Consider the following 24,789-nt stretch of genomic DNA (forward strand, 5'->3'; position numbering starts at 1 on the left):
CGGTATGAATAATATAATATTTCACAGAGATGTGGATATTGCACAGTTAGAGTGTGTGTGTGTGTGTGTGTGTGTGTGTGTGTGAGTTCAGGGTGGTGATTGCTTTGCAAAGAAACTGTTCTGTTTGTTCTGGCTTTGATGCACCTGTAGCGCCTGCCAGAGGACAAACAGGTCAAAGCCAGGGTGTGAGCTGTCCTTGATGATGTTTTTGGCCCTGCTGAGACAGCAGGAGGTGTAGATGTCCATCAGGGAGGGGAGAGGGCAGCCAGCGATTCTTTGTGCTGTCTTGACTACCCTCTGAAGCCTCACCCTGTCTGCCTCAGTGCAGCTGCCGTACCATACTGTGATACAGTACGTCAGCAGGCTCTCAATGGATGAGCAGTAGAAGGTCAGCAGCAGGTTTGAGTCCAAGTTGTTCTTCCTGAGGACCCTCAGGAAATGAAGTCACTGCTGAGCCTTCTTAATAACAGTTGTGATGTTATCTGACCAAGAGAGATCAGCAGAGATGAGGACACCAAGAAACCTGAAGGTGGGGACCCTCTCCACACGCTCGCCATTGATGTAGAGGGGGGCTGGGTCAGTCCTGTGTTTCCTGAAATCGATGATGATCTCTTTGGTTTTCATGGTGTTCAGTGCCAGGTTGTTCTCTGAGCACCAGGCTGTCAGCTTCAGGACCTCCTCTCTGTAGGCTGCCTCATTTCCCTGTGAGATGAGTCCGACCACTGTGGTGTCATCAACAATTTTGACAATGAGGTTGTTATTGTGGGCCGGACTGCAGTCATGGGTGCAGAGGCAGTACAGGAGGGGGCTGAACACACAGCCCTGTGGGGAGCCAGTGCTCAGTGATGGGGGCCAAGTCTCACAGTCTGGGGCCGGTCGGGTAAGAAGTCCTTTATCCAGGAACATGTGAGAGGGGGGAGGCCCAGGGTATGCAGTTTGGTAGTGAGAATATCCGGGATGATTGTATTGAAGGCTGAGCTGTAATCCACAAAGAGCATGCGAGTGTAGCTCTGCTGCTGCTGCTCCAAGTGACTCAACACAGAGTGATGGCATCCTCTGTGGATCTGTTAGCACGATATGCAAACTGATGGGTGTCAAAAGTGGGGTGGGGGTGGGGGTGGGGTGGTGTTTGATGTGCTGGAGAATCAGTCTCTCAAAGCACTTCATGATTACCGGTGTGAGGGCCACAGGGGGGTAATCATTTAGGTTGGTGACGGATGACCTTTTTGGCACGGGGATGATTGTGGCTGTTTTTAGGCAGGGCGGGATGACTGCTTGGGTCAGGGAGAGGTTGAAAATCCTGGTGAGAATCAAGGTGAGCTGGTGGGCACACGCTTTAATCACCTGGCCAGGTACTCCGTCTGGTCTAGCAGCCTTTCTGGGGTTCACTGCCAAGAGCACCCGCCGTACCTCATGCTCCTGGACAGTGAGTGGGGCATGGGGGGCAGGGCACACACCACTCATCTGCTCCGGCAGGGCCGGAACAGGTGACTGGTCCGGAGGTGTCTCAAAGTGAGCAAAGAAACAATTAAGTTCCTCTGCTAGCAACAGAGGATAATTAAGACTTCTAAAATAAATGTACAGAAATGGGGAATAAAGAAATATGAGTAAACGCAACAGTAACAAAAGCAAGAAAAAAAAAAGGCAATGGGTTACATATATGCATGAATTGATGTGATGAAGTAGGTTTTGAAAATGTAACATCCCCAAATATGTCTCATTATCATTAAAAATGAAAATAATACACAATATTACATCGTGATAGAAGTTTAACGACCCCGTGCATCAAAATGACAACACAATTAGATGACCTCTGACATAAACAGTATACTGATTAACACAATATTAATAGGTGGTATTCATCTAGTGTAGACATGTTTTTCTATACAAGACCTCAGACAATCCATGCATAAATTCACTTAGTTCTGAAGTCTGTTCTGAAGATGTGTGTTTAACAGCATGATTAGCTTAGTTTCATTGGTGAGGGCGGAGAAAAGCAGACACAAATACCAACAGTGGCATCGCCTATTATGCCACCGGCTCTATGAGGATTCAGTGCAGGACTATAAATAAAGCTTAAGCTGCTTTATTGGGTCATGCATCAGTATTTAGATTACCTCCAGTGTTTTCATGCAGTATTATACAAATGTTGTTACCATGAACTGGAGAAAACTAAGGACTCGTAGTTTTTTAATAATCTGTTCATCTAAAATGTGTTTTTGCTTATAAAGCAGCTCAAAACTGAAATAAATTAATTTTACTATCACAGGAGAGTAAGAAAATGAAAACATTTACATTAAAATGACAGTTTGATTTTTTTTTTTCTCTGTTACCTGAAACTAGTACCAAATAATTTCCCTTCTGCTATTGCTCCATCACCAATTACTCACTCATTTAACAACTTTTTGTTGTTGTTGTTGTTTTTTATTTAAACGCCTTTCTCTTCCACCAGATGCCTCTTGGCAGGCAGTGTGTTGACCACTATCGCACGCTGCATCGGTACAACGTGTTTTCCCATGATGAGATGGTGTGCAACATGGCCACAAAAGCAGACACACTCAGTGTTGTTCTGGCCTCAGCTGTGCACAAGGACATGGTCACTATGATCCGAGAAGAAGAGGAGCTGAGGGAGAAAGTGAAGAAAATGGTACTTCATCATCACTGTTAACACACCAGTTGTGTACATGTAACGGCAAAGTTGCATAGTGTGTAGACTCTCGGGGGGGGGGGGGTGGCAGTGCAGAAACATGTGAAAATGTGTCACTAATCTTAATTAGCCAGCGGTCGAAGTAACATAATGTTAAAAAAATGTGCAAAAAACTATGTTTAAACATAGTCGCTGCATTACGCTAACACATTTGTTGTTGTGTCACACCTTCAGGGAGTACTGCACTGCCAGGAGGCAAAATATGATAACCTCCACGATGACGCGCGGCAATGTTCTAAATGCAAGACTACCTGCTACCTGTCTGCCATCACCTGTCCCTGTAGCCCAGGAGTATTGGTGTGTCTGTATCATGTCAGCAACTTTTGCTCCTGCCCTGTCACCAACTACACACTGAAGTAAGTCCCACTAGAACATTCAAAGGCAATAAATAATGATTGAAGTAAAAGATGTTTACATCACTTTTTATAGTATTAAATCTCAGAAAACCCTGGTTCTTCTGAACTACATTTGTGCATTTTATTCTGAACCTCATAATTTTTTTTTTGTTTTGCTTTCCTGCTGCAGTTACAGATACACACTGGACGACCTGTTTTTGATGATGAATTCTGTGAAGCAGCAAGCTGAGGTCTATGATGAATGGGCCTCTCGTGTAACAGAGACTCTAGAGGCTAAGCTGGAAAAAAAGAAAGGTAAGCAGCAAAAGCCAATAAGAACATAAATGGACCAAACAGATGGTGTGTATATATATATATATATATATATATATATATATATATATATATATATATATATATATATGTATATATGTATATATGTATATATGTATATATATGTATATATGTATATATATATGTATATATATATGTATATATATGTATATGTGTATATATATATATGTATATGTGTGTGTGTGTGTGTGTGTGTGTCAGTAATATAATGTTGCTAATCTTTATCTCAGAAACTACAGCACTGATGAAAACTTTGTAGGTAAAAGCTTTCCCAAGCATCTGTAAGAAATCAGTTTCTTTTTGCCTGTACAGATTCATCCATTGTCTTACTGACTATTTCAATAGTGGTTCCAAAATGTCCTCTTCATAAAAGCAATGAAACTGTTGTGAACTGCACAGTTTGTCATATGTGACACATCCACCACCATCTGCAGTTTGTGTACTTGAGAATTTGGTGTTCTGTGAGTTATGACACAGCAGCAGGGTCTCCTCTTCATCACTCTGCTTGCCTCAGCATCCTCTCCTCTCCATGTATTTTAGGCTCAAACTGGGAAAAGATTCACTCTGTAGGAAGTGTAAATTACATCCTGTTTAGACTCCTCAGCATGGCGTTAACTGACATTTATTTTTAAAAGTACCACTAGTTTAATTAGATTTTGTTTACTGAAGAGGCTCTCACACTGTTCAAGGGAGCTGTAGAGAGCAGAATAAAGCAGTTTTTCTCAAGCTTGCTCATGAGAACTCTGCTGCTTCTTCTCATTACCTTAATCAGGAAGCTTTAATAGTTCTGTAATTGTTACAGGGAGTAACAAAGTAAAACCAAGTGGTAACCTGCAAGGCTGAAAAAAGAAGCCAATGTGCGAGTGTCAAAATGCAGTTCCTCTAATGTCCACTTGAGGCTGACCCCAAAATTTAAGTTTACAGCCTTGTAAAAAAAAAAAAATTGTTGTTTTAGATCATTTCTCCATTCATAAAAACTGTGGGGAGATGGGGGGAGGTGAATTTTTGAGTTAGGAACATAAGCTTAGGGTTGTTGGTGCCCCAGCACAGGCAGCTGTAGCCGGTTAGAGTCTGCTCGGCTTTGCCTGTGCAGACCTGCTTTTTGTATCTTTTGAAGAATTTTCAATGGCATTAAATTGCTTGCTGTGTGGTACAAACCATAAAAGCAATTTGTACTGGTACTTTATTAGTCTGTCAGTACTAACAAAGTTAGTACTTTAGTCTGTTAGTACTAATTAGCGGTTATCTGTGTTTGTGAATTGTACTCATACAGTTAGCTCATCCAAATATGGTCACTTCTGGCTCTAAAACAAAAAAAATAGCAAATGTGTGTCCCTGTGTCTGCATTCATCTTTTGACTACTGGCTATGTGCATGTTAAAGCTATGTTTGCACACACTGTTAAAATACACACCAGACATGACAACTTGGATGGATGCTGTATAATTCAGTTAATTTAAATCATATATTGTGTATAAAATCAAAATGTCTGTTTACTATTGGCCATATGGGCAGTCATCACAACATTCAGTGCACAATGTCAAGCTCAGTGCAAGCCATTGGAAATAATGGGTTCAAAGCTCATAGGCAACTTTACTATTTCCTGTGTGAAGGTCTGTGAATACAGAGTAAATGGGGGGGGGGGGGGGGGGGGGGGGGGGGGGTTCTTAGTTGAACCTGGTTTTATTATATTATATGATATTACTATATTAGTACTATCCCTATGTATTTAAGGCCGTATGCTTTTCTCCTCTTTGACGTCTTGCCCAAATAGATAAGATAAGATAAGATAGATAAGATAGTGTTTATTTGTCACATGCACAGTTATACACAGTACAATGCACAGTGAAATGTATTTTGTACCTGCAACCATATATACACACACATATAAATAAGAAGAATAAAAATAAAAAAAAAGTAATTCACACTATACACTATACTCTATATACTATACACTATACACACTTTTTAAATTATAATATTTACATTGTGCAATAATGGTCCAGTTAGGGCTCAGAGTTGAGCAGACGGATGGCTTGTGGGTAAAAACTCTTCTTCAACCTTTCAGTCTTAGTCCTCAGGCAGCGGTAACGCCGGCCTGATGGGAGCAGGGAGAAGAGAGAGTGTCCGGGGTGGCTGGGCTGTTTTAGGATCTTCATGGCCCTCAGCCTGCACTGCTTGGTGTAAATGTCCTGCAGGTTGGGGAGGGTGGTTCTGATGGTCCGTTCAGCTGAACGAACCACCCTTTTTAGGGCCATGAAGTCCTGCTTGGTGCAGTTTCCCATCCAGGTGGTGATGCTCCCACGCATGATGCTCTCGATGGTGCAGGTGTAAAAGTTCCTGAGCACCTTGAGTGGGAGCTTGAAGTCTCTCAGCCGCCTGAGGAGGTAGAGACGCTGTCTGGCCTTCTTCACAGTGATGTTTATGTGATGAGTCCAGGACAGGTCCTGTGAGATGGTCACTCCCAGGTATTTGAAAGTGTCCACTCTTTCCACCTCAGCACCACTGATGACAAGTGGATGGTAGTCCCTCTGCTGCTTCCTGCTGAAGTCCACGATCAGTTCCTTTGTTTTGCTGACGTTGAGCAGTAGGTGGTTCTCCTGGCACCAGTTCTCCAGGCGGGAGACCTCTCTCCTGTAGGCTGTCTCCTCATTGTGAGAGATTAGTCCCACAACAGCAGTGTCGTCAGCAAACTTGATGATGACGTTGGACTCTGACGTGGCCTCGCAGTCATGGGTGTACAGTGAGTACAGCAGAGGGCTGAGCACACAGCCTTGGGGGGATCCAGTGTTGAGGGTGAGGGAGGATGAGGTGAGGTGACCCACTCGTACCACCTGTGGTCTGCTGGTCAGGAAGCTGTGAACCCACCTGCACAGGGATGGGCCCAGGCCCAGGTCCAGCAGCTTAGAGACCAGCCTGGAGGGAACTATGGTGTTGAATGCTGAGCTGTAATCTACAAACAGCACTCTCACATAGTTCCCCTTACCAGTGTCTATGTGTGAAAGGGTCTTGTGGAGGAGGAAGGATATGGCGTCGTCTGTGGATCTGTCTGGCCGGTATGCAAACTGTAGTGGGTCGAGGGTGGTGGGCAGTGAGGAGGTGATGAATGTCTTGATGAGTCTCTCAAAACACTTCATCACCACAGAGGTGAGTGCTATGGGCCTGAAGTCATTGGGGCTGCTGGGGTGCGGTTTCTTTGGGACAGGGACTATGATGGACTTTTTAAAGCAGGTGGGAATCACACACAGTTTCAGTGAGAGGTTGAATGTACCCCAAATGTACCCCAAGCTCCGTTCCTGTCTTTGATCATTTTCAGAATCACATAAGAGTGCTGTAAAAACAATGATAATTAACTGTTTGACTAAAGTTATCACAATCCCACAATTTTAACACTATTGTTTAAGTGTGATGCTGGAATGGACCAAAAGAGCTCCTGAAAGCAAGAAATAATTAATCTAAGACTCAGTTAAGTCAATAATGCTCTAAGTTACAAGCTGAAAGTATTTACTGCTCTGTGCAGCACCAGTGGCATGTTCAGCAAAAATAATGAAATAGAAGTAGACATAGACGTACTAAGTCATCATTTGCTCGGCAACATGTTGGGTTGTTGAAGCTGTAAATGTGTTAGACTGTGATTAAGCCACTGTTCTTTCCTCAGGTCTGCCAGTCTTTCGTGGTCTCCTTGCTGAGTCAGACTCCAAGCTGTTCCCTGACAACGACCTACTGCGTCGGCTTCGTCTGGTCACACAAGATGCCGAGAAGTGTGCCTCAGTGGCACAGCAGCTGTTGAATGGCAAGAAGCAGACCAGGTAATGCTAATTTGCGATGTCACCCAGGCTTTTAACTGAGTTGTTCTAGTATATTTTTCTTGTTGAGTAGTAATAGTGCCTTAAAGAGGTTGATTTCTTCAACCATGGGCACCTTTTCACAGGTATCGGTGTGGTAGCGGGAAGTCACGGAGTCAGCTGACTGTGGAGGAGCTGAGTTCATTTGTGCGGCAGCTGTATAACCTCTCCTGCAGTCTCCCTCAGGCGCCCCTGTTGAAGGTAAGCTGACAAGAAGAGATTTGTCATCACCAAAGCAAACTTTTATTTCTCCTTGTATAGTACTTTTTGCAACTTGTTCCTTAGTTAACAGCTTGCTTAATTTGTGTAGTTTCTGCCCTGCTTTTCACAGCCACATAGTTTGTTTTGTTATAAGTGGGGAAAATGAGTAGTTGATACACTGCCAATTTTGCAAGTCTTCCCACCTACAAAGAATGGAGAGGTCTGTAATTTTTATTGTAGGTACACTTTAACTGTGAGAGACAGAATCTAAAAAAACCCCCAGAAAATCACATAGTATAATTTTTATTGTATGACTTTAATTACTTTGCATTTTATTGCATGAAATAAGTATTTGATCACCTACCAACCAGCAAAAATTCTGACTCTCACAGACCTGTTAGTTTTTCTTTTAGAAGCCCTCCTATTCTGCATTAATTACATGTATTTATTGCACCTGTTTTGAACTCATTACCTGTATAAAAGACACCTGTCCACACAGTCAATCAATCATACTCCAACCTCTCCATCATACCCAAGACCAAAGAGCTGTCTAAGGACACCAGGGACAAAATTGTAGACCTGCACAAGGCTGGGATGGGCTACAGGACAATAGGCAAGCAGCTTGGTGAGAAGGCAACAACTGTTGGCACAATTATTAGAAAATGGAAGAAACGCAAGATGACTCAATCTTCCTCGGTCTGGAGCTCCATGCAAGATTTCACCTTGTGGGGTAAGAATGATTCTGAGAAAGGTCAGGAATCAGCCCAGAACTACACGGTGGGACCTGGTCAATGACCTGAAGAGAGCTGGGACCACATTCTCAAAGATGACTGTTAGTAACACACTGTGCTGTCATGGATTAAAATCTTGCAGGACACGCAAGGTCCCCCTGCTCATGCCAGCAAATGTCCAGTTGAAGTTCATCAGTGACCATCTGGATGATCCAGAGAAGGCATGGGAGAAGGTCATGTGATCAGATGAGACCAAAACAGCTTTTTGGTGTCAACTCCACTGTGTTTGGAGGAGAAAGAAGGATGAGTACAACCCCAAGAACATCGTCCCAACCATGAGCATGGGGGTGGAAACATCATAATTTAGGGGTGCTTTTTTGCAAAGGGGACAGGACGACTGCACCGTATTGTAGGGAGGAAGGATGGGTCATCTATCGCAAGATTTTGGCCAACAACCTCCTTCCTCAGTAAGAGGACTGAAAATGGGTCGTGGGTGGGTCTTCCAGCATGACTATGACCCGAAACACACAGCCAGGACAACTAAGGAGTGGCTCCATAAGAAGCATTTCAAAGTCCTGGACTGGCCCAGCCAGTCTCCAGACCCAAACTCAATAGAAGATCTTTGGAAGGAGCTGAAACTCAATGTTGCCCAGTGACAGCGCTGAAACCTGAAAGATCTGGAGAAGTTCTGTATGGAGGAGTGGGCCAAAATCCTTGCTGCAGTGTGTGCAAATTTGGTCCAGAACTACAGGAAATGTCTGACCTCTGTAATTGCAAACAAAGGTTTCTGTACCAAATATAGTTCTGTTTTTTTTATTGTATCAAATGCTTATTTCATGCAATAAAATGTTAATTCATTATTTAAAAATCATGCAATTTGATTTTCTGGATTTTTTTTTTTAGATTCTGTCTCTCACATTTGAAGTGTGCCTACGATAAAAATTACAGACCTCTCCATTCTTTGTAGGTGGGAAAACTTGCAAAATCGGCAGTGTATCAAATACTTATTTTCCCCACTGTATATATAATAATGTATTTAAAAAAAAAAAAAAAAAAGAGCAGTGGCAGTGGAATTCTCTGAGGCACACTTCAGATCTATGACCATTTTTAACTGAACTTAGTGTTATGTATTGTTTGTGTTTGTGTCCTTTGTATTAGCCGTATGTCTTTTGTATATTGTATAGTTTCATGTGACGTGCCCAGAGACTACAGAAGTTTTCCTAAAATCTGCCATGTTTATATCTTATTTACATATCGGTTTCCATTAATGTACACTGTTCTCGTTAAATCAATTAAAAAATTACTACTTGATCTAATCTGAAGACGTCACCAGTTTTTAACTTCCTGTATTTTCTTTCTTCAGGAACTCTTGAATCGCATTGAAGACTTCCAGCAGCACAGCGAAAAAGTCCTGGCAGATGAAGTTCCCAGCGTTGCTGAAATCCAGAGCCTTTTGGACATCAGCTTCGACTTCGATGTGGACCTGCCGGAGCTGGCCCGCCTGAGAGTGAGGCTGGAGCAAGCACGGTGGCTGGAGGGGGTGCAGCAGTTCAGTGCTCAGCCTGCCACCCTGACTCTGGAGACCATGAGGAGGCTCATCGACCAGGGAGTCGGTTTGGCACCTCATCCGTCAGTGGAGAAAGCCATGGCACGACTTCAAGAGCAGCTCACTATGTCTGAGCACTGGGAGGACAAGGCGAGCAGTCTCCTTAAAGCCAGGTGAGGGCAGCACTGATTAATCCATGATGATGTTAGCCACTGAGTAGAAAAACATCCAAAACAGCAACAAGGACAGATTATGGTAGCTTGTCATGCTCTGAGTTTAATCCAAAAGGAAAACAGATGATTTCTAAGATGTTATTCTGCTTCTTAGCTTTAACTCTTTGTCCAGGTATTTGCACTGATTGTAACTGAATAATGTAATATTACGTCAGTGCTCCTGATTTTGCTTCATTTTAATTACAGCTAGTGCAAAATGCTGCTGCTAGAATATTCAACAAGACCAACAAAAAGTGAGCATCATATTTAGTTCTGCCCTCATTCCATTGGTACTCAGTGCTGTCCAGTATTAACTGTCATAAGTGCTTTTCAAAGGCTTTTAATGGCATGGCTGTCAGGAATGCGCATCTACTCTCACCATTATCAGACAAACTAATCTCCAGTCAGGACTTAAATATCAGCATATTAAAAAAGTTGTTTTGTGTTCCTTCATCATGCTTAGTCCACTACAGCTTTGAATTTGGGGTCTCACAGTTTTTGAAATAGTGTTTCAATTATATTTTTTGATGTTTGACACTTAAAATAATATTTAATGCAAATAAGGTTGGTCTCCAAAATAACATAAGCTTTATGTTATGCAATAAAACCTGTATGTACAGAATATTTTTGGAAAGTTTGGAAAGTTGTTTGTGGTAAAATAAATATTTAGAAAGCTTCTGAACAAAGTGTCATGGCATTTCTTGATATAGATAATAGAGATCATCCGGACCTGATTCAAATGTTGTGCCACTGTTTGTCACCTGTAGTGCATCATTTGTGTTTTTCTACCCACCAGACCACCACACTCCATAGAGACCCTTAGTGCTGCTGCTGAGAAGGCATCTAGCATCCCTGCCTACCTCCCAAACTGTCTTCTCCTGAAAGACACCATCAGAAAAGCCCAAGAGTGGCTGCAGGAAGCTGAGGAGCTTCAGGTTAGCAAGAAACTTCAAGAATGATTGGACTATCAGGGAATATAATAATATAATAGTTTGTTTTGAGAATGAAAATAACTGGGGTGTGATGTCAAAAAGTATGTTTGTTCTTGTGACAGTGGTTCCACTAATAACAGTTAAGAGTTCTCTTTTCATGAAAATGGGCTAGTTGCCTAATTTCAGATTAAAGGAAGTGTATAAGGTTACTGTAACAAAGAAGCCGTTCCTGGAGGCGTAGAAAGCACAGCAGGAAGGCACCGAAAGTGTTTGACTCACATTTGTGACCAAAAATAGATGCGTCTGGAGTGTAAAAAGTGCTTAGGGGTGTGTGAGTAAAAAGTATTTTTAGCAGCCCCAGTGTTTCACAGCAGCTGTGAAGATGACACTGTCAAAGTTATTTTGAAGCGTGAGCCTCTTTCCTCTCTGACCCACACACAGCAAAAGGAAAGAAGCAGTTCAGCGAAAGTGGGGAGTAAAGAAAACGCTTTCTAGAGATGACAACAGTAACGCTCATTACTATAACTGCAATCAAAATCTCTGAGAGTAAAATTCCAATAAGAATCCATTATTAAACCACCTGTTCAGCATGCTCAAAGGTGTGGAAACGCATCTTTTTAGCGCATCTTATTCACCACTGGCTCATTTTATACAGCGACTGTGCAATTAAGAACAAGCTAAAATAAAGGTGTCAGAGCGCTAGCATAGTTTTGCTGTAAATCTTTAACAGGTTTATTGTAAACTTTGTCTGTCACTGTGATACCATGCAGTACTAAGCCTGAATCGGGGTGCAGAACTGCCATTATTTTAACGCTTTATTTGCATTTTTTTTTTCAGAATGCAAACTATAAATCTGTGCTATTATAGGTATTAAGTTACACAGTAGTACATAAAGTAATAAAAATTATTTTGCTATTTTTTGCAGACCAATAAAATATAATGTGCACTCATGTAAAACTCTTATCAACTGACTCAGAGGATCAATGAGGCAAAAAAATGTATTACACTAAAATAATCTTCTCATTTCAGGCCAGTGGTTGCATCCCGATGGTGGACACCCTCTCTGACATGGTGCTACGAGGACAAGCCATTCAAGTCCACCTGGAGCCTTTAGACAGACTGGAGTGTCTCATGGCACAAGTGCAGGAATGGAAAGAATCAGCAGCAGCAACTTTCCTTCAGAAAGACTCAACACTGTCCTTGTTGGAGGTAAAATCCCACTGATCTAAAATAATTATGACCATGAAGGTAAATCCTACTGGGCTTTGACTTCAGTGGGAAATGTTTGATTTGCTCTGATTTGATAGAAATGTTTATGGCTGTACTTTAAGAAACCTAATTGTTAAAGTACAGCTGACCACACAGCAACAGAGTTATTATAGTTTGGGATTTTTATTTTTTTTGGTATTTTTTATTTAATTTTAAATGTTTTCTTTTCAGTTCAGTTCCATTTCCATAGTGGGTTTCATCATTTCCTCTACTTATGTTAAGTTTGACTGCCTGTTCAGCAGGGCGGTTGGTGGGTGGTGGAAAATGGTCTTTGGATGTTTACCCAAAAAACTCTTTTAGATAAAACGCAGTTACCAAAATCATTGCCAAATTTATCAGTGAAAATAATTTATTTCCAACAAATTCAGGCTTCCCAGACATGAGCTTCTCCAGTAAACTTACTCCTGGCATATGGCAATAGCAGAACAGTCAGATGAAACCCCAGGTCAAAGACACAAGAGCTTGTTAACCTCAGTCCATAAGATTCACAGTGCTTTTGTTCTTTGCAGGTTCTGTGTCCCAGATGTGAAGTTGGAAATGTTGGTTCTCCAAAGAGGAAGGCAAAGAAAGGGAAGGAATCACCTAAAAATAACAAAAAGAAAACATCAAGGCTCAACACTCTCAGCGATGTGGAAAAAGCACTTTCAGAGACCAAGGATTCTACCTCTGCAGTAAGTATTCAAAGAGCTGTTCCCTAAGACACCTGTGCTTCAAGAGGAGAATGTGTACTGAGATAAGTTTGAAGTTTTGATGGTTAGATACTGATGAGGAGAAAGAATGACAGAAGTACAAATTTAAGGAACAGGGGTGATGAGCTCATTGTCTTGAAAAAAAATGGGTGTGGTGATGTTGAAATTGTGATTTTTATTTTTTGTTTCTTCAAATGATAATGTTGACAGTGTGGATGTTGAAGGGAGAGAGGAAATGGAAATGCAGGAATATCACACACAGCTATGCAGGAATAAAGAGAGAGCGAGTGGGAACAGATTCAAAAGTTTGTTGAAAACAGGAGGAGGACCACAGGAAAAGCTTTAAAAAGTATAAAAAGGGTGCTAAGGATGTGTCGAGCAGTCGCCCCTGATATGGGGGACAAATAGTAGTAATCAATTTTTTTTTTAAAAATGTTGCATTCCAACAAATGCTGTAATGTGCACTACATAATAAACCTCTGTTTGTTTTTCATACCCTGTCTAAACCAACTTGTGAAACTGGTTCCAGATCTTCTTTACTCAGATCTACTTTATTCATTCAAATACAGTATTCAAATACTGACTCTGTGTTTTATTCACCAGATGACAACTCTGGAGGAGCTGCGGGTGAGGGAGATGGAGGCTTTCTCTAATCTCAGGGCAGCAAATGAGTCAAAGCTCCTTCCCACAGCAGACTGCATGGACCTGAGGGTGTGTTTCTGTCAGAGGGCGCCCATGGGTGCGATGCTACAGTGTGAACTCTGCAGGGATGCCTTCCACAGCGTCTGTGTCAGAGACCCGTCGGACCCCTGCAAAACACAGCCGTGGCTCTGTCCGCAGTGCCAACGATCAGAAAAGCCCCCCTTAAGCAAAGTCCTGTCCTTGCTGACGTCACTGCAGGGCGTCGGGGTCCGCCTGCCGGAGGGCGATGCGCTGCACTATCTGGTCGAGAGGACAGTAAACTGGCAGCAGCGGGCGCAGGAGGTTTCACAGGCATGTAACCTACCAGAACTAGAGGAGAGACCAGGAACTCCTCCCATTCTCACCCGCTGGGTTTCAGGCAGCGACAACACTCACAGCAACACTCAGGTCATTCCTCATCTCTTTTTGCCACTTTTTAAGCAGTTAACCCTGTAAAGCCTGAACCATGAAATAATTGCCACAAAATGTTTTTTTTTTTTTTTTTGAAAATTGAGTGTTTATTGAACCTTCTGATAAATTGAAAAAAAGGAAATTAAATATTAATTTGCATGTATTAAATACGATACACTTTCTGTTAAAGGGTTAATTATCTGCAAACGTTAATGGTCCAAAATAAAAATATACATGTGTGACAGAGAGTTAGATTTTCTCCACACAACATGACAGATCATTTCCTTACAAAACCAACTTAAGATTTTAGGTTCAGTGTAACAGATCAGGATCAGGTTTTCACACACAGATTTTGCAGCTTTTCCAAAGATTTAATATAACATCAACACATTTTTAACAGCTAAAAAGATTTGATAGGTCTTGATACAGACATAAAACATGGTGCTGACAGGAGGAGATATATTAGTGTAAATCATCTGGCATGTGTAAAATAAGGGGGGAAATTCACCCCTTTCTTTATTTTTTTGGGTGCTGTGAGATATAATAAAAACCTGACGGGTGTCTTGGAGGCTGCAGAAATGATACAAAATCTTATTCAACTGTAAAGCTCAGTTACAGCCTGTTTGATTCACAGTGATTTCTTTTGGCTTTTGCAGTCTGTCTTTAAGGCCCTAAACAGAAAATGTTCAGGTGTTGTTTTTATTATCACTTAAAAATGATCTGCACTTGTTAACACTGGGGTTTGATGGTTTTGATTCAGGCTCCTTGTTTGACACCAGAGTGGAATAGGACAAGCCATGCTCAGACTGTCTTCTACACCGAGCAGAGATGCATACCACTGCACGGTCAGTGTCCAGACTAAACAAAGACATGAGTCGTAGTTATTTGTCATTTCTGATACATTTTAAGCTTTGTGTTTATGTTTCAGGTTTAAGTCAGGACCTGGAGGAGCTGATGGTGGAGGGGCTCCTGCTGCAGGTGTCTCTGCCAGAGGTGCAGACCCTCTATCACGTCTTATTGGACAGAGCCAGCAGCCAGCAAACAAATCAATGCACGTCGCCACCACAGGAGGAGCCCACAGACTGTGACAAACAGATGCAGTTTAACTCTCAGGGAACAAATCTGCCATTGAACCAGGTACAAACTCGAGCCAGCAAAAGAACTGATTCACATCCTCAGTGCTGCATCAGTGCCAGTTTTTATCATGCTGGTTTTATTTTCAGGATGATGCCAAAGGCATGAGGGAAGGCACGATGGGCTCGGAAAAGAAGGCAAAGCGTCATCTGGAGAGGGACAGTTCAGATGGAGAGCGCAGAGGGAAGGACAAAAAGCACTCTCACAAGAGACAAAAGACAAATAAAAAGAACCCCCAGCGCAGACAAACTTCGACCTCATCCTCCCCGCGCTCCAACTTATCCCAGTCTGATGACTCTGATGAGGAAATGGCTATTTGTCCAGCAGAGAGGTGTCAGCTGCCAGAGGGAGATGAGGTGAGAAAAGCATCCAATAGGAGCCACATGAATCGATTTATTCCGCAGAGGACAGGTTAAGGTTACTTTATTGTCTCCTGTAGGACGAACTCACTTTGGGTCGGGAAACTGCTGCATCAAAAACCAGACAATACCAAATATTACAACAAAAACTATAAAATAGTTACAGACCTACATAAAATAAAAATTAAAAAAAAAATGAGCCTGAGAAACTGGCTGTAATCATTATTTTTTTTCTAGAGAATTGATTATGAGCAGCAACCTTTCAGAGCTCCCAGACAAACCAGTGCAAAAATCCTGTGCTGAAGGTTTCTGGTGAATGAAGTTATATTTTAGTTGTAGCAGCACTAAGTAGTAGTTATCTGTTTGTCATAGACTGTATAGACATGATGAATTTAGCCTCTGTGTCGTCACCTCAACATCAACGTTTTGGCAGGCACTGTGTGAGATTTCTTTGGAGCCAGAAGAGACCATATTTGCATTCATAAAGTCACAGAATAAGAAAAGCCTCAAATTTTACTCACAGAAACTGAAGCACCGACGGATGGTCTGTACCACACAGCAGGCCATAATGTTTGTCAGATAATCTATCAGAAATGCATCAGAAGGCACCAACAGCCCCTACACAGTGGAGATATTCAGTTCAGTGACACAGATTAGCAGAGGTGAGGCCTGGGAGAGTCTGATCAGCTTCAGCTGTCTGTGTCAGGATGCCTATCAATCAAAGTAGCCAAACCCCTAACTCCACTTTGCAGGTGGATGAGTTATAAAAAAGAGAGAGCCGTGATAGGGGTGGAAACTGTCCTCCTCGCCCATATGTTGAAACTTCTGGCTTTAAAAAGAAAAAACAGGATTGTGTAAGTCAAAATGCCAGACTTGAGGCTTCAGGACTGTACTCCACAAACCAATGGGAAATGTCATTGTGGCTACATCCATCTTTAATATACAGTATCTCATCACATGACTGTTCTTCATACTGAAGAGTCTACAGAGAACTGACTTCCAGCTCTGCTATTCCCCTCAGCTCTGTAGTGTTTTTTCAGTCTTGCCACCTTCGTGGAAACACACAGTACACTACCTGCTCAGCACCAACCAACAGTGGGAGCCCAAACAGTTCAAAAGCTTGACCAAAACACCATCGAGACTCAGCGTGTGACCGACGGGGCATACTGTGCTGTGCAGTTAGTTATCCTCAGCAGCACACAGCTAAACAATTAGCCAGGCTTTTATTTTGAAGGATTTCCCTTCGTGAATTAAAGGACTCCTGATTGTGAAAAGCAAACAAACTAAATAACAGCATCATGATGTAGAACATAGCCACCATCTCTTGGAGATGATAATGATAATGATGACATTTTGAGGTCGCAGATAAATTTATCTTTAAATATATGTTTTGTGCACCTTTTGATCTGTGGTCAAATAATATTTGAATATGTTCAGCCTATCTGGCACGTACCATTACAGCGCTCATGCATGGACTGAGGGGAATTTTCCATTCAAATGCAAAATAAAATTTATCTTGAAATTCCCAAGATTTTTATGTGAATATCCGACTGTATCAGGACTCAGTCTAACTCTTAATTAGATCAGTCAAATTCCCACATTTGTTAGTTGTATATCATTATGTTAAGAACATTTTTGCATGTCAGAGTCAAATATAGCCACACCTGTTGCTTCTTGCCACTGTGGGCAAACAAACTGGACTGCGCACAACTCTCCTTGTGTGCACACAAAACTCGATTTGCTGTGCAGGCAACACCTGGACAGTGTGCAGTATCCTGTATTTGTTGCAGCTTAGGTGATACCTTGTTTGGTCAAGCTTGTGAAGTGTTTTGCCACCCTCTATAAAGACACAGGTGGAGTTGAGCCAGGGGATGTTGTGAAGCGTTTAGCAGCAGATAATTTGCTGATAAAGACAAAAAAGATTCACATTAAACTTGAAGTCTTCAGTTGCACAGGAGTGTGACTATGAATAAAAATGGCTGGATGTGTAGATCGGTTGTTTCAGGTGTGGTGTTACATAATTTGTGTTTCTCTTCAGGTGGATTGGGTCCAATGTGATGGCAGCTGCAACCAGTGGTTTCACCAAGTCTGCGTCGGCGTTACGCCAGAAATGGCCGAGAAGGAGGACTACATTTGTGTCACATGTACGCTGAACGACAGACACATGAGAAAGTGAGGAAGTTGTCATGAAGGGAGGCGTGTCCTCAGTCCGTTACTGGACCCTCCAGTCTGGATGTGTCACTGATCCAGTACCCCTCCTCACCCCCTCATCCCATCTGTCCAACCCTTTTGTAACAACGGTGCTATCTCCTCTTTGACTTGTTGTCCAGAACTATAATGTTTAGTTATTTTTTTGTATTTTTACATATATATATTATATATATTTCCTCCTTCTTATGAATTGTTTGTGGTTGTCTAAATGAAAAAAAAAAAAGTAAAACACAGGATGTAAAGTGTGCTGCATGGGATCCCGTTACATCGGCGCAAAGGAGTCTTACACCATGAACCCCCGCCCCAGTAAAGAGAATTAATCAAGGGTTAATGTTATCATCTTTGAAACCTTCTTGCATGTTAAACCAGAGCTAAGGGGACAGACATTGAGGTTTTCACCCCCAAAAAATGACTTGCTTTTTTTTTTCTTTGAAATCCAGTGCTTAGTACATGCATCTTAATATAATTATTCCCATTTTTTTTCTTTTTTTTGTAGAATAGTTTTATTTATCTGAGCAATAATTTTTGTCTGAATCGACTTAAATGGCTTTGATCTCGGCTGAGTTGTGTTTTAGCGATGATGGTGTGATGTACAGAAAGCTACGCATGTGTCCGGGTTACGGTGGTGGAGATGCACCACTGCTCGCTGAAGGAAGAAGAGGCTCTGAGGGCGCGGATCCTCAATTGTAACCCGGCACAGGAAACAGCAGGAAGGACCTGGAGTAGCTGAAGATGTTACAAGTTTATATTGTGGAATAAAGCCCTTTTGTTCTATGGATACGCCTCAGCCTTTCACTTAAATGTAGTAGAAAGAAACCACTAGATGTGCTCCAAAACACGAACACTAACTATTCTATAAACCAGATTTTTAACGTATAATCTTATATATAATAGTCATCAAACCTGATAATGCTGATTTTATTGTTATTTGTTCATGAAATAAATTGAAGACTTAAACCAAAGTAAGTAAAAATAATTTTTTAAAAATGTGATTTGATATAAAAGTGTTGGGTGATTGCAGTGCAGAAACAGGTGAGATTCCCTCTGTTTTCTGACGTATGTCTGTGTAGATTCTCAGTTATCCAGGTCATAGTAGTCTCTGGAGCTTGAAAAAGGCGACTGGACTTCTTTTTGTTTCTTGAAGACGTTTCACCTCTCATCCGAAAGGCTTCTTCAGTTCTCAACCTCTTCACAAACGAATGGCACAACATAGAAGAGCCACTTCGACAGGACAAGATTCAGCAGTACATCTGCATCTGAAGGAAAAAGGGCACTCTTTTGAGGATGCCAATGTCCACATTTTGGACAGGGAAAACAGATGGTTTGAAAGAGGAGTGAAAGAAGCCATCTATGTCCACTGTGAACAACCATCATTGAACAGAGGAGGTGGATTACGTCACCAACTTTCCCCCGCTTACAGTGCTGTCCTGAGCTCCCTTCCCAGACGTCTCAACCCCCATTCACACCTTTGTTCCAGTGACCTCAATAGGCCACAGGAAACAATGGAGCGGAGTCCTAAGTTGGTTTCAACTGAAACCACTGATTAAATATGACCCACGCCCCCTTCACACCTGGGCACATGTGTTCAAGCACATGATCAATAGAGGGTCATAACCACCTCCAGGGGACTACGCCCACAGGGGTTTAAATACCTGGGTCTCTCCACCATTTGGTTGAGAACTGAAGAAGCCTTTCGGATGAGAGGTGAAACGTCTTCAAGAAACAAAAAGAAGTCCAGTCGCCTTTTTTCAAGCTCCAGAGTCTGTTTTCTGACAGTAATGATAGCAGTCAGTGGTTCTCAGACTGTGGGACAGATGGCACTGGTGGGTCATAGACTGCAAATGGGGCATGGGAAACCAGGAGGAAAATATGGACTGAAACTAAGTTGAATGGGATTTTTGTAGGGAATATAATAATAATAATCAAACAAGGGTTTCCTGATTCTACAGTGCGTATATTTATTTCACCAAAATTTGATTTGGATCCTTTTAATTATCAGTAATTGAGCAGCAATTTCATCTTCTGAAATCGGGCCTGACAGGAAAAGTCTGAGAGTTTTATAAAACTCTGTAAGATGCCATGAATGTTTGTTCTGCTGGCATGTGTATGATCATTTGAGAGTCTCTCTTTTTCCTAAGTGTGATTAAGTCCCTTGATAAATGTATCTTATTGTTACTTTTATACTCCAAAGTCCATGCTTCAGATTATGTATAATTCTTCTAAGTCTGATAAACACTTACCCAGATCTCCAAACACAAAGCAAACACGTGGACCTACACCAGACCTAAACAGGCTCCAAAGATGAACAGTGACATGACGATTATTTTTAGGTAATTTGTTTGATCAGATTACCGAACAAAGCTGTGAGACATGAATAAACCCTGCTCTATAAACGAGCACACATTTCCTCTGGATGTCTGAAGTGTTTGTGTTTGGGGGACATTTCTTCCTCTCACAGCAGGGACTGAAGCTCAGTGAATGAAGCAGCTCCTAATGCACAGGCAAATTAAATTCATTTAAAGGAAGCAGCTGCTGTTTTAAGGGGGGGGGGGGGGCAGCTCTAGCCACAGGGAAACACAATACGTTCACTGACCCAAAGTAAACCTGACCAGTGTCTTTTACTGAGTGATTTCTCTCAGCTCCTCACTGGTTTATACTGAAGGGGGAGCCAAAAACCAGGAGAGGAAGCTGAAACGGTCTCACTGAATGTTGAGAGTAAATAATAATGCAGTAAAACACAAGAAAACACAAATGAAAATGATGTTGAAAAAGGGAAATGTGACAAGAACAGATTAAATACACAGCTAGGTCCAGAAGTCTGAAATTCCATTAAAAGGAAGTAATCAGAAAATTTGAGGAAGTTATGAAATAAAGAAGTGTAAATAAAGAATAAATATTGAATAATCTGCACTATTTATGGGTCAGCAATCAAACTGAAACAGATTAGTAGCACTAACTACATTACCTCAGTTGTTCAAGAGGTCATATTTCCCTGAGTTGTATCCTTCCATTGAAGCAGGATTCAGATATTTGATCTGCCCATCAGAGGCTTGTTCAGTTGAATCAGCTTGCAGCCATTGTTTAGCTGTTATAGATCCGGCTGTGCCTTGTTTCCAATGGAACAATGCTTATTAAGTAGCATTGTGATTGCAGAAAACATGGCCTCAGAAGGGGCATTCTCAGAGTCTAACCATGACTAGACTGAATGTTTCTAATGAGACAGCACTCTGAAATGCTTTGAGGAAACAGAATCAGATTTATCCCAAAAAAAGCACCATTAGGCAGATGAAAAGCAAGAAAACTGTCAGAAGATCAAAACATGGAGCTGAGAGATAGGAACGTGTCATCAATACAGAACTCCAAAATCCCCTCAGCAAAGAAAGGCTAGTTAGTAGAGAGGCTGTGTAGACTCTACTCAGGAGGGAAAATGTGGATGGATGGATGGATGGATGGATGGATGGATGGATGGATGGATGGATGGAAGATTGATTGGTTGGTTGGTTGGACTGATGGTTGGCTGACCATCGGGTTTAGTCTTTATGTCATGTTTCACATTAGCGATCCATCTTTTGATCGTTTTTTTGGTTTTACTTGGTTTTGGTTGACAGTAAACTTGTTCATATGTCCTGCTGTGGTTCTACTTCCTGTTCCTTTCCCTTCTTTGTGATTATAAGCCCCACCCTCAATAGTTTTATTTGTGTTTGTTTTAAGACCTGTCTCATCATGCATCAGCCCTGTGTGTATGTGTACTTCATCCTTTCATTTTGTCATTGTCAGAGCTTCTACATGTCTCCATTAGTGTTTCTTGGTTTTTGGATTGGCCAATAATGTCAACTTTGGCTGCCTTTGTGTCCTCTATTTAGGTCCTCTCTTCAGCTTGACGTGACAATTTTAGTTAGCTGAAAGTATATCTGGTTTACTGGCACACTGACAAAATAAAAATTTAAAATCTACAATATTAAAAATTAAAAATAGGTAATATTTTTCATTTTAGCCTTTCTTAATTAGATAAAAATTTATCAAAATAGCTAGGCTGGGGAGGCTTTGGTGCAAATATTTATTAAAACTGGCATGTCTGCATGAGTGTAGGTCAGGAGCTTGTACTGCTATACTGACCTTACAGGCTGACCAATGCCACCCGCATCATAAGAATTTAGAAAAAAAAAAAAAAAAAGCTGAAGTAAAACTAAACATTTCTAAATGAAACCTAAACTGATACATGCAAACCACTCCGGAAATGAACAGAAACTAAAATGGACTGGAGAAAAAAAAGGTTTGGGTTTGCACAAAAGTGAGATGATTATATAATTAATTCTCACGTCATCAGTTACAGGACTTTATTATTTTGCATCTAAAATCTGTGGAGCATTTAAGTTGCCTGCCTGCCTGGCAGGACCAATGGTTTTGTAACTGTTGCAGTTTAGTTGTAAGAAACTGTAACCTGTTCATCACCCAGTCTGCCAAGCACAGCCCACAAACCACAATGTCTAGAGCGTGCCATTTTCATTTCCTTTTTCAGTCTGCTCTAACACAAGTCCTCTGACACTGTCTTAAACATGCACACAGCTCTTACTAGCTTTCTCTCACTGTCAGGTCCCAGGGGAATTTTTTTGTTGAGTTTTGGTTCCTGTTTTGATAAGTGCTCTTATATTTCTATATTCGTATTTTCATACTTTCCTCCCTCTGTGCTGTCTTTGTGTTACTTCATGCTTTGTCTTCATTGTGTGTTGCCTGTTTTAACATCCTGTCTGTGTCTATTGTCTGTTTCTCTGATTGTTCCCGCTTGTGTCTCATTCTACAATCAGCCTCCTGTCTCCTCCTACCTGTGATCTGGAAAGCAATCCCAATGTGCTGTGCTGAAAGATGAATTTTAGGGGCAGAGCAGGCTGCAGAAGGAGCTATGACTGAGGATGCATTCATCGGCAGACAGCTACACTTTCCGTTACCCATTCAGGTCTTGAGCCCCTGATATCACATCTTAAACCTCAGGTTGAAAACATTTTTTAAAAATCTTGGGGCTATCTTTTGATTCCTTTCTTAAATTTGACTCACAGCTCAAATATGTGATTAATTTTAATTAAGACTGCTGACTGAAGTTAAACAATTCATTTCCATCAGCAACCTAGAGAAAGTGATTCATGTTATCAATGCATCTAGACTCGATTACTGCAGTTCTTTATAATGCTGGACTGAGCAAAACACCAATATCACGAATATCAGTTGGTTCAAAATGTTGCTCCTAGACTCCTGACAGGTACATGGAAGCAAGATCATATTTTGCCCATTCTTATATTGTTGCACTGGCTTCCTGTAAAGTACAGGATCAATTTCAAAATATTGTTGCTCACACATAAGTGCTTGCATGGGCTCACTCCAGGTTATCTATAGGCTCTTTTACAATCCTATGTCTCTTGCTGCTCACTTAGGTCCATTGATCAGCAGCTTCTAGTAATTCCTAATTCCTGATTGGCTTGCACAGGCGACCGGGCATGCTCAGTCACCGCTCTTACACTTTGGACTCGTCTCCCTCCTCATATGAGTTTATCTTCATACTAACAGTCCTCTTATTAGATTTTTCAGCTTCTGATTACTTTCAGTTTGCCATTTTCCACAGTGCGTCTCTATCATTTTACTTTTTATTATTTCCTGTTATCATTTTTATATTACCCTGTTTTCTTGTTTTTTTTTATTAGTAAATTATTTGAATTGCTTCTTTGATAATTTTACTTGCTGTGCAGCCCTTTGGTCAATGTCTGTGCTTAAATGTGCTATAAATAAATGGACTAGGCTTTTTTATTCCTGTATTTTGGTTCATATTGGTTACCTTGGTGTTCCCTGTCTGTCTCTGTTTCTCTGCACTGCAGCATTCCCTTCTCTGTCTTCATGTTTAATGTGACTCGTCTTCATGTTCAGTTTCCTTTGACTTGTTTCCTTGTCTCAGGTGTTAGTATTCTTTGGACTCTTATTTTTATACTTCCTTGATTTTTGGACTTCGGTTTATTGCTCGCTTTTAAAGTTTGCCTTCCGTGTCCTGCATTTGGGTCCTCACCTATAAACTCATAACTCCACAGACTGTCCTCCATCGTTCTGTGATTTACAAAAAGGTATATCATGACATGTGAATTTAAAGTGGCCCTGAATATAAACTAGAAGGACACTCAGTAGAGCACATATCTCGCCCACCCCAATTTTTCTATGTGCTGATGGTACGCTGCAATAGAAACAGAACCCCAATGTTGTCAGACTCCATCATAAATAATTTTAAGCATTCTGTATCATTAGATCCAGAATCCTCCTTCAATCATGAACAAACTTTGCTACATGACAGAACTTATGGACATATCGCACCCTAATTCTTTTTAGTTTCTGACTTATCCTCATAAGGTTAGACGCAAATATGTGAATACTGCCCCTCTCTCACAATGGCAAAGAATCCTTTTACAAAATCCTGGATTGTTTGTTAGTTGTTGTCTGTTTCTTTGACTCCTCTTTCCTTGTCTCATTCTTGCCTCTTCATCTTGCATCCCTGGAAAGGATTAAGGGGTTGACAACAGGAGTTGAGGATGTACAATTTGTGAAGTAAGAAACGGGGTTTGAGACATCCTTCAACTTGATGTATCAACATGAAAATTGATGTCTGGATCACAGAAACCTTTTCTTTTTTTCTTTGTTCACACTTGTGTCTCATTCTGCAATCAGCCCTGTGTGTGTGTGTGTGTGTGTGTGTGTGTGTGTGTGTGTGTGTGTGTGTGTGTGTGTGTGTGTGTGTGTGTGCAGTCATGTCTTTACCTTTTTCAAAGCATCTACTTGGTTTCCTCATGTCTCCTTAATGTACAATACTTTATTTTTTATGCAAGTATTTATGTATTGTCTACGTCCTTTGGTTGTTAATGCACAGGCCGCTGGGATAAATGCCTCTTTGTTGTGCGGCCTGAATGACAAACTTTAATCACAAATCAGTAGCTCCTTTTTATTTTCACTGATTTCACTTTTTGTTCATCTTTGATTTTGTGTCTCACTTCTAGTTGGCTCCTTTTTCTTTACAGCTTTCTGTTTGTCAGCCTGTTGTCCTGCCAGTGACAGCATATAAATTATATGTCAGATCAAATATAAATCAGATAAATGAAGAATAACACATAACTCAAGACTACTTTTTAAAGTAAATATTTAATC

At 41.2% G+C, this 24,789-nt stretch overlaps 1 protein-coding gene across 1 annotated transcript in view; it reads left to right on the forward strand.

Annotated features, from left to right (window-relative positions):
- Positions 1–17,581, forward strand: part of kdm5bb (lysine demethylase 5Bb) — a 32,709-nt gene extending 15,128 nt beyond the window's left edge. The window contains exons 15-28 of the mRNA XM_030734534.1: positions 2,453–2,647; positions 2,882–3,063; positions 3,233–3,357; positions 7,054–7,204; positions 7,327–7,441; positions 9,536–9,891; positions 10,727–10,865; positions 11,892–12,071; positions 12,641–12,802; positions 13,424–13,909; positions 14,673–14,757; positions 14,841–15,049; positions 15,136–15,402; positions 17,444–17,581. Coding sequence (XP_030590394.1) covers positions 2,453–2,647; positions 2,882–3,063; positions 3,233–3,357; positions 7,054–7,204; positions 7,327–7,441; positions 9,536–9,891; positions 10,727–10,865; positions 11,892–12,071; positions 12,641–12,802; positions 13,424–13,909; positions 14,673–14,757; positions 14,841–15,049; positions 15,136–15,402; positions 17,444–17,581 — 2,790 coding nt within the window. The remainder of the gene's footprint in view (positions 1–2,452; positions 2,648–2,881; positions 3,064–3,232; positions 3,358–7,053; positions 7,205–7,326; positions 7,442–9,535; positions 9,892–10,726; positions 10,866–11,891; positions 12,072–12,640; positions 12,803–13,423; positions 13,910–14,672; positions 14,758–14,840; positions 15,050–15,135; positions 15,403–17,443) is intronic.
- Positions 17,582–24,789: the final 7,208 nt, after the last annotated feature.

The sequence above is a fragment of the Archocentrus centrarchus genome, chromosome 7, assembly GCF_007364275.1.
Source record: "Archocentrus centrarchus isolate MPI-CPG fArcCen1 chromosome 7, fArcCen1, whole genome shotgun sequence".
Lineage (NCBI taxonomy): Eukaryota > Metazoa > Chordata > Actinopteri > Cichliformes > Cichlidae > Archocentrus > Archocentrus centrarchus.